This window comes from Quercus robur, chromosome 2 (assembly GCF_932294415.1).
Source record: "Quercus robur chromosome 2, dhQueRobu3.1, whole genome shotgun sequence".
In the NCBI taxonomy this organism is placed as follows: Eukaryota; Viridiplantae; Streptophyta; class Magnoliopsida; order Fagales; family Fagaceae; genus Quercus; species Quercus robur.
In genome coordinates, this window is record NC_065535.1 from 37,923,943 (window position 1) to 37,934,555 (window position 10,613).

A 10,613-nucleotide genomic window follows, 5' to 3' on the forward strand; every position below is an offset into this window, starting at 1 on the left:
TTGCACGTTTGGTCATGTCTTTCGCCGGTGGCCGCTGTGATAAGCCATCCGGTTTACCTCTTGTTGGTGTGTCCTTATTTTTAAGGTAGAATCCCGGTACTGTAATCACTGCCTTGCGAGAGCTCGCAAATGGAGAAGCTCGTATCCATGGACCGTATCGCTTATCTGTTTCCTTAAGAGTGCCTTCACTGTCTAACCACAACTCACAGTCTCGGTCATTATGAGTAAGCCGGCCACACCAATAACAAAGGTTAGGTAGCCGTTCATATTTGAAGGAAGCCCATAATTCTTTTCCATCCTCAAGGCAAATAACTCTTCCACGACTTAAGGGTTGAGATACATCAACAAGGACCCGCACTCTCAAGAAACCTCCGCCATCTTCAATGGGCCTTTTTGGGTGGTTGATAACTTTCCCAGCAGTTTCACAGAGTCCTGTCGCCACCGTTGGGTTCATATATCCTAAAGGAATACCATGGACCTGCACCCAAAAATGAGTAAGATTAAAATATAGTTCCTCCACAATTGAGTCCTTACCATAATGTTGTAGGACCATAAGATGCTTGTCGAAACTCCATGGCTCATTGGCCATAATCATATCCACCTCTTCCTCATTGTCAAAGGTGAACAAGATAACATGGTTGCCAAGGTTTTTCACTTTGAAACCGTTTTTGGATCTCCACAATGGCTTGAATGTTGCTGCAATTGCATCAGTGTTTAAAGGTCGCTTTGTCAAAAATTTTGTAGCAATAGAATATTCAGCAGAAGCTAAATCTGAATGTAGCCGGAACTTTGGCCCTTCCTTGTGCGATAGAGAGAGCCCATTCCACTGTAAAGTGAGATCTTCCATGGTGTAGGAGATGAGAAGTGTTTCCCTAACCCCCGAAGAAGAAAACCCTACAAAACCTTAGTGTAACGTTGTTACCCTAAGGGACCAAACAACACCTTCAAAAAGGGACAGCAGTTCTGCAGCCTAGTAGAGGTTAGGGAGCCCAACCTTCACTAGCGACAGAGAAACCTAGGTGTCACTGATTCCCACTTGAATATATTATATTTAGGTACATATTGAATTGGTTTGGTGTATTCATTTATTTCTTTTTCAAGAACTCGGTTTATACACCTTTATGACTTGTGTATAACCGTAGAAGAGTGTTATTTTTAGCAATTAGTAGTTAATGTGGATTATGCGTTAAGTTAAAAAAAAAATGAATGAAGAATTATGAAACTAAACCCAAAAAAAAAAAGAACCCCATTGCACATGCTGACAGGGGCGGCTTGATGCATTTGGGAGCCTAAGGCGAAAATTGATCATCTTATTTAGATGCAAAATTACTACTAATTAACATGAACTACATAGATTTTTTTTTTTTTTTGAATTTTTAAGACAAAAAAAATTTGACAAAATTTTTCATACTTGTTGATGTGGTAGATTGATAGTGGTAAGTAAAACAGTGGTGTTAGTGGTAGATTTAGATGAAAACTAGTAAAAGTTTGTTAATTAAACTCTTATTATTATTCTTATTTTTTTAGAAGTGCAACATTCACAATATTTTTTACAACAAATTCTAGATTTTAAACTGCTTTTTGTTTTTTTATTTGAAAATATCACTATAATTATTTTTTTGCCATCAACAATAGGCTGTAATAACTTGCTACTTAGCATTAGTTGTACAAGTGTTGTGAAAAATATTGTGGACGACGTTGCATTTTTCTCTATTTTTTTATTTTTTTTTCATCTAATAAAAAAATTTATTTTATTTATTGATTATAAATAATCCTATTGGTTAAAATTTAGGGGCCTTTTTTTTACTTGGGGCCTTAGGCGGTTGCATTTTTTGCTCCACCATAGAGCCGGCCCTGCATGCTGATGAGGCTAGATATCTATTATATTATTGAAAATTGTTCTTTAATTACATTTTTTTTACTATTTACCAAAAAAAAAAAAAAAAAGGCTATATAGTATATTCTACAAAGTATATGAAATTTTTAATTATTACTATTAAGTAAGATGTAATCCATGCTTATGCACCAAATTTTTTTTATTGGTGGTGATAATAAGGTGGTCTTACTTAGGTCAGCAAGGTAGTTATCTCGACTTTTGCATTCAATATTATATAAATGAGTTACTTAGCACTAAAATTAAGAAAAATAAATTTGACAAGTAACATGGAAACTTATATGTGTGTGTGTGTATATATATATATATATATATATAAAGAGAGAGAGTTTCAACTTATAATATCTGCTTTTAATGATTGCGCAATTTATCATCAGACTAAGACACCAATTAGTTTTTAGTGTAAACGAAAATTGAACCCCAGATCTCTTATTCAATCATTAAAAACTTTACCAGTTGAACTAACTAGAACCCACAACCAATAACATAGAATTAATTTAGGTTGTTATTATGCTTCTACTTTAATATATTAAGGTGACTGTAGAAGGGGAAGACTTTGTTTTAGTGCGTCCTGTGGAATGGACTTGATGGGATGCTACCACATGGAAATTTTTGGAGGCATGGTAGCTCTCTATCGGGTCTAGTGCACAAAACACTGGACCCAAGCCAAACCCATTATAGAAGACTCCAGAATTATAAATTCATACTCCCCTAGTCCCCCTCTCTATTAGGAACTCTCTTCTTTTACATATATGGTGGACTCCACAATGAATTTAACTAGTTGCTAACCCGTGCGATGCACGGGATTGTTTTAGAGAAAATTATATATATTTACTTTCTCAAATTAATAATCACTTGGAAAGAATAAGATTTCATCTTCTACATACTATGGTTCAAAGCGTACTATGAAAGTATTATTATATTTGAAATGAAACTTAACAATTATATATCAATTATTGCAAAAAATTAGATTAATTGAATGATATATATATATATATATATATATGAATGCTTACTTTATGATAGAACACAAACCTTGATAGGCAAATATATCATTTAACTATTTTTTTATTCATTATTTTACTAATTAAAAAAAATATATTCATTTTCCTCTATAATCTAGAACTTAGATGATACTCATAATTTACATGAGCACAAAAAAGTTAAAATATAAGAGCTTAAGGGAAAAAAAGTATTAAGAGAATACAATTTGTCACAAAAATATAAAGGAAGAAACTCATAATAAACCCTAGGGATAATAATTTAATGATTTAACTAATTTCATCCAAATAAGTTATAAACACCCCCACTTTCGCAAACTAAAGAAACTGTTATTCAGGTAATTGGTAGTAAATAGAGATACAACAGCTACCAAAATGGCTTTTACTACAATATCTAAAAATTCTCAAGGAAATAAAGGCATGGGCTGCACCGTTGCTTCTTTGTTGGCCCCTTGAAAGATATTATCCTATTTTCTCTTACTATTACAATAAACAATGGAATGGTTTGTTTTTATACATGATGGTGGAACATAATTCTTAATGTACAACTCCTAATCTACACTTGAAAATATGTCTTTATACTTATTCTTAATACATATCTTATTCGTTATTGATATGACATGTTTTACTTCATACATTATAGGTCTGAAATAGGTTTAGATATTCTAACTCAAGTTTAAATACTATTGAAGATTTACTATAGCATAGTTATACGAACATAAATTTTATGGTCACATGACATAATGATTTTGACTTGAGGTTAAGGAATTTTACTCTTTAAGTCTTTGTTTAATAATTACATAACTAATTAGAAAAGAAACATTGAAAATAAATACATAAATTTGGTGTACCATAGTTGAAGTTAAAAATAAAATACATAAATTAAAAATAAATAAAATACTTATTAAAAGAAAGTTCACGTGACTGGGTGTTAGAGACGCAAATCAATAAAAGAAATATAAAATTATTTTATTCAAATAAATTAATAATAAAGGTGCTGAAGTTGGAACTTGGAATTTATTAGTAGTAAAAGTTGGGTAAAGCTGTCAAGCACATAAACAGGAAGGACAAAACAAAAGAAACTGAAAAGCCAAACTAAAACAAACAAAAGCCAAGAAAGAGGTTCTGGGTTATTTAACGAAGAAGATGAAGAAGTGGGAGGAGAAGGAGATCAGCGAAATGGGACTCCGGCAATGTGTCGGTGATTTTCTGGTGGCGGCAGCAACATAGTGAGAGACCGTAAGTTAATATGTTATTGAAAGAGGGGAGAGAGATATTGGATCTGAAAATTTTTCTTTCTTTTTAAATTGAAAATCATGTTTCAGTCCGGTATGATTTTTCCGGCCAAAATGTGATATTTCGTCTGGTATAGCCGGAACAACTCAGTATAACCGATATTTGAACCGGAACGAAACACAAGTGTTTTGGTACTGTTTTAAGCTCAGGTAAGGTAAATACCGGCCGGTACGATATCGACTCCATTGGGTGAGAGAGGTGATGGCTTTGGGACGTTTTTGGAACTTCATAGATGATGAGAGCTGGGGATTTAGAGGTGGGGTTTACAATGAAACCACGGATTGCAAATGGATTTGTACCCATCAAATCTGTGTTTGGGTATGGGTTTGTAGCCATGAGGTCTGTATTTGGGTTTGCCATGGGAGAGAGAAAAACTCAACACAGAGAGAGACAGGTTGTGCTTGAGGGAGAGAGAGAGAGGATCGAGGTGAAGACTGTGATATTAGACAACTATCGGGTGGAGGCTAATATTACAAAACTGTTTAACTGAAATTTTTGGATTAAAAATAGTTTTTTTTATTTTTTATTTTTAATAATGTTGACGTGGAAAATTGTGGGAGTTTCAAAAGTTTCGATTTTATATATATATATATATATATAGATAAGTTGAGTCCATTATAAATGTGAGAGAAATAAGTATTACATTACTGTATTCAATGATGCCTAATAATTACTCGATTCCATTAATTAAATTCATATGAGAGTAGGAAGTAATTTATAATTTTCTAATATATGGGTTTTTTTTTTTTTTTTTTTGAGAGAAACAATATATATATATATATATATAATTTTTTTTTTTTTTTTTTTTTTTTGGAGAAGATAGAGAGAAACAAAGTTGTTATTATTAAATTAGTGGAAATGGGTTAAAAGCAGCCATTAGGTAACGAAACAAAAGGAAACTTTCTCTTTTTTTTTGCTAAACAAAGTAAACTTTCTCTTTTAATCACCACTATCTATCACTATAATGTAGGAGTAAACTCCAATATTTACGTACTTTCCCAAAAAGTTATACAGAGGAAATAAAATAAAATAAAGGCGAAAGAAAGAAAAAGTAACTCGGCATCGCTATCATGCGCCCTGAGACTGAGAGTCACTACCCCAATCAGTATCCCCTCCTCCTCCTCCTTTTAAATAAAACTCGGTCCTCAATTTCTTTTTTCTTTCTTCCCATTCCTCGCCGATCTTTGCCGTGATCGGAGTTTCTACTGCCGCCGATTTGTTTTCCGCTTTACTCGCCGGAGAGATCTCACAATTACCTATATACCCCTCGACTTCGCTTTCAGGTATTTCCCGCTTTTCCACTCTGATCTGATTTTCCGTTTCGTTTCTCAGACAAATTAAAGTGAAGTCAAGTGGGTGTTTGTAATCGAACTTTTTCTTTGTTGGGTTTTGTTTTTTCTTGTTGAATTTACTGTTATATATATATAATTTAACTTGGTTGATATAGAAAAATAGTGCTTGGAATAGTTTGATTAAAGTTAAAATATGAAGTTTAGTATGTGTGGTGTGGGAAATGAAGTCTGTTATCAAATCTGTATTGTGTTGTATGCTCTTGTTGCTTTCGAGTTATGAGATCTTCAACTTTTACCCTTATTCGCAAAGTAATAATCACTTATTAGTATCATTGGATTATTATGGATTTGTTTTCTATATATATTGCTTAATAGAATGTGGAGTTGATGGCAATATAAGTTCATGGCATACATGGCAAAGTTTTATCGTTATTTATTTATTTATTTTTTTTAATTTTAATTTTAATGATTTGTGTAGACTTGTCTTTGTACTGCTATATAAAATTCCTTTTTCAAAGTTCTTTCAGGGTTTACGTGGTAATTTTATTAATTTAATGGGCATTTATGTGGGAAATGGATATTTTCCATGGCTAGTTTGGTTGGTTATTTACTTGATCTCTTTTTGTCGCGCTCAATCTGGTCTTTTCTTTTTTTACCTTTCAATTCTCACTGCTGATATATTCTGAAAATTAGTGTTTGCAAATGGGGCTTATTAATTTTCCAATAATTATCAGCTTCCCTTGATAATTTTCAAAGATATTCTGTTCTATTCAGAAGCTTTTTTGAGTTTACAGTTGATAATATCCATTATCCATATACAATTTTAGGAAATGTAACAAATTGGTACAAAGTCTTGTTCATGAGTTGAATACTCTTCCGACATGTCAATGCTGATACTTCTGATAATCACAACAGGTTAATTTGGTCCTTCTAAAGGGAGGAAGCTAAAAAGAAATTTCTCCTGGATGGCCCGATGAGCAGAACTGATGTTATTGGCAGTAGAAGGTGGAGGGTTCTTCTCTTCTTCAGCTTCTGGGTATAGCAAGGGTCTGACCCTTCTTCTCTTGCGTCAGAAGAACGAAGATAAACCCATGAGAGTTTCGCCGTGGAATCAGTACCAGTTGGTGGACCAAGAATCCGACCGTAACCTCCAGCTGGCTTCCACGAAGAATTGGCTTCCCCGCGGGTGCGCCTCCTTTGTCTGCTTTGGTCGCACTTCCGCAGGGCTTGACACCCCATCGCCTCTTAAAGTGGGCCCTGCCCAACAGCATGATGTCTTGCCAGGGCCTCTTGTTTCTGAGAAGGGCAAGGATTGTACTGCTGATTTAGATGATAGTATTGCTGCAAGAAAGGTTTCTCTTAGAAGTAGCTTGAAGAGGCCATCAGATGAAGCTCCTGTTTCTGTTGGTAATGCCAATGAAAGAGAAGCATTGGTTGAAAAGGGTAATGATATCCCTGGTCATACGGAACGGAGGAGAGTGCAGTGGACAGATGCTTGTGGGAGCGAGCTATTTGAGATCAAGGAATTTGAGCCCAGGTGTGGATTTTTTTTTTCTTGTTAAGATAGGTGTTTTTATTCGTATTTTATTTGTATTTAAGCAATTGTAGGAGTTTGTTACTTCCCTGCCCCCCTCCCCAAATGATGTCCCTTGTTGTGTATGTCTTTTAGAAATGTTAAAATGTTTAGGCATGTAAATATTTGTGTGCCATTGATGCTAAGCTAATATAGCTCATGTCTAGGAGTTCTCAGATTCACAGCAGTCACCATTAGTTCTCTGAGCAAGTTCTTGGCCTTTGTTTCTCAAATTCTTTAGCGCCCATATAACGTATGAGAATGTTCATACTTTCAATTGGTCCTAATAATTTACTGTAATTTAGGAGTTTGGGTTCCTTAAAGTCTGTTAAAAATTCACTCAGTTTAGAGTGCTATTTGGAACATGTGGAGGTTGAGGCTACTCCTTTTTAGCTTATGAATTTCAGATTTTCACAAGGATCCTCCAAGGTCATTGTCAACATTAAAACACATATACAGATTAAAAAAAACAAGAGGAGGAGAAAGAGTGATTGGAAATAGAGGAGATAGAAGAATGATTTGGAGGTGGGAAAACAATCCAAAAGATCAAAAGCAGAAGATTTGATAGACAAAGAAGTAGGGAGAAAATATTAGAGATCTGGGACAGTTTGAGATAAAGACAGACATGAAAGAGAGAGGTAGAAGAAAAGAAAAACTCCATGTGCTTTTCATGCAAGATAGTTGCTACTTGTTATGCTGACATTAAATAGCAGGTTTGAAGCATGGAAATACTCAGCAATGAGCTCTAGCTCAAATTGCACCTCTTCCATTTGTAGAGCAAGGTGGAGAATTATTGTGGGTTCAAGACCCTACTAGGTGCACGTGTAACTTACCAATGAAAAAAATAAAAAGGATGGAAATACTCAGTCAAGTGTTTTTGTTCTTTCTCCTAATTATAAACTTTGGTTATTATTTTTGAAAATTATGCCCTTCTAAACTAGTTAAATATATAAGGTTTCATTGTAAATGTCGGGATTATGATTTTTACCTCTGCCCTTCATCTTTTATTATACCTTTTTGTTATAAAATTTTAAACATCATTGACTATCGCAATGATTTTATCTTCTTTGAAGTGCAGTAGGTTACTTGTAATATTCTTACTTTTTTGAATTTTTCTTAACTATTTTTAAGCAAAGTACTTGTTTTACTTTATTCCATGCCAATTGCCATGCAATGACATGTTATTTCATTTAATACTTAAGGTGAGATAAAGCTTTAGTTGATCCTTTCTTGGTTCATTGTGTGTGTTTCTGTGTTTTTCCATTTTAGTTAAAAATTAAGTTTTACTTGTGTAAGCATACTTAGTTCAGATCAATTTTTGGATCCTATTTATCATAAGGTAAAGTTCAGATGGATTTTCAGTATCAAATCAATTCTCCTTAAAGTCACTAGTTTGTAACTTCTTGGTATTTAATTTGTATGGCAGTCTCCTACTTGAAAGTCCATAGTGACAATTTTTCTCAATAATTATAAGTTGAAAATGTTGGAGAATATGATCAGGCTTGCCTCAATGTTTAGATACTCATTTAAGTTCCAATTTATCTGGTAAATAGACAATTTACCATGGAAATTTACACATTCTATAAGCCTGCTAAAATTCATTACATTAGCAGGCCCTCTAAATTTTCTCTTTGGGACTGGCAAAGTTCAACTTATTGATGATTCCCAACTTCTAGATCCTGATCAATGGTGCAGGTTCCCTATATCCCTTCTAGGAATTGACCCTCTTAGTCACAATAGCATGCCTCTAGATACTTATCCTCTAACCTAGGTTTTAGTGGGTGTTTTATTCTTCTACTCCATAAACAGTTATTTTGAGTTAAAAATCTGTCGCATACAACTTTCTACATAATAAACCTGTGTGAAATAGGATTTCATTTGCAGTACAAGAACAGGGGTTTCACATCCCGTACTCGTTTCATCCCTAGTCTTGGTATACAAAAGCAGGAAAAAAAGCAAAAAAGCTGAACTTTTCCAATACCCCACTCCCCTCCCTTCCCCTTCTTTTTCCCAATTTTATTGGTTTTGTTTCTTTTCTTTCTTCTGCTTTTCTTGTTTGCTGCTTCGTTTAATCTTTAGTTGTTTTTCTGAACTGACCCCACCCCCCCCCCCCCTCCCCCCCCCAAAAAAAAAACAAAGAAAAATGAACAAGTACCGGTGCAACATATAATTAAACCAATTTTTTTTGTGTTTGGTTCTGTTTCTTTTCTTTGCTCCCTTTAATTTTTAGTTGTTTTGCTGATATGGAAACTCTATCCAATGGCAGTGAGGCGGATGGATCAGATGACGAATTTGAAAATGGGAATGAAAGAAGTTGTTCATGTGCAATTATGTAGTTTGGCTTTTACCCAAAGATGATGTGGGCTCAACTTCTATTTGTATGTAATGATGCATCTGCTAGCAAGCTTGTTTGCTTCCTCCCTTGTTCAATTGATTTATGGGGAAAAAGAAAATGCAGGTTTTTGAGCGACACAGAATACCATTCACAGCAAGAAACTTTATTTCTGGCCATGCAAAGTCTGACTGTTAATTTGTGTCTATATTAGATTGCTGCCGTTTTCAATTTTGTCACTCTTGGCTTCACTTCATTTTGTTTATTATTATTCTTGTTAAGTGTGACTTCATTGTCTATTGTTTCATCCTAATTAACGTGTTATTCTTTTTCTGCTTATCTTTTGAATTTCATTTATCTTTGGCCATTGTTCTTCTCCTAACAATATGTAGAAGTTTGTTTTTATGAAGTGGGATGCTGTGAGCTTTGAGGCCATTACTTGTAAAATTAATCTATCATTGGTGGGTTAATTTTCTTTGAGTCTTTGACCAATCCCTATATTAGAAGTGCAATTATTTGATTTTTGTTTGCGAAAAATCATACTAGTTATTTTTTATTCTTTTTTTGGCTAATTTACAAATTGTATCTTCTAATTTTGACCGAAATTCAATTCAATCCTTTGTCTTTACTTTTGTGCAATTAAAGTATCTAACTTTTAAGGTTATTTAATTCAGGCATTTCGTTGTTAGTATCCGTCATAAAGGCTCCGTTAGGGACTTTCTAAAGTATGGATTTGGCATAACAAGACTTCATTTATAGGGTCTTGAATGATACTTTTTTGATGGATACTTAATGGGAGACTTGAAATGAATACATGTAAAAGTTGGAGGACTTTATTGAATTAAAGTGAAAGTTATATGACTGAATTGAATTTGGTTAAAGTTAGAGGGTGTAATTTGTAAAAACTATTGACATGATATATTGTAATAGGAGTAATATTAATTTTACTTTAGTTTGTTATGACTTCATTTTTATTATGCACACCAATCATAGTAGGCAATGTTAACATGCCGTTGTGAAAAAAAATTGTGCCCATAAGTGAGCGCACCATGTAATCACTAATCACCATAAATTGTCATTGTGGGTTCATTGTATAAGTGACAATATGAAATTTTTTCTGAATTTCTATATATTTCCTTGCCTGAGTTAGTCCACATTTAATTGCTTAATACATCATGGGAGTATTGATGAGTCTGTAATCTAGAGCGTCTTTCTCATGCAAGTC

General features: G+C 33.8%; 1 protein-coding gene across 1 annotated transcript; it reads left to right on the plus strand.

Moving 5' to 3' along the window:
• The first annotated feature begins 5,232 nt into the window (after positions 1-5,232).
• Positions 5,233-9,727, plus strand: LOC126713601 (uncharacterized). The gene is made up of 3 exons (XM_050413387.1): positions 5,233-5,474; positions 6,399-7,020; positions 9,323-9,727. Exons 2-3 carry the CDS (start codon positions 6,470-6,472, stop codon positions 9,390-9,392), a joined length of 621 nt encoding a protein of 206 aa, XP_050269344.1. The 5' UTR covers positions 5,233-5,474; positions 6,399-6,469; the 3' UTR covers positions 9,393-9,727.
• The last annotated feature ends 886 nt before the right edge of the window (positions 9,728-10,613 follow it).

Excerpts from the sequence above, each read along its gene's own strand:
- LOC126713601 (XM_050413387.1), top strand. The coding sequence starts at position 6,470 with ATGTTATTGGCAGTAGAAGGTGGAGGGTTCTTCTCTTCTTCAGCTTCT. Across the intron at positions 7,021-9,322 it reads ATCAAGGAATTTGAGCCCAG|TGAGGCGGATGGATCAGATG; the intron begins GTGTGGATTTTT and ends ATCCAATGGCAG.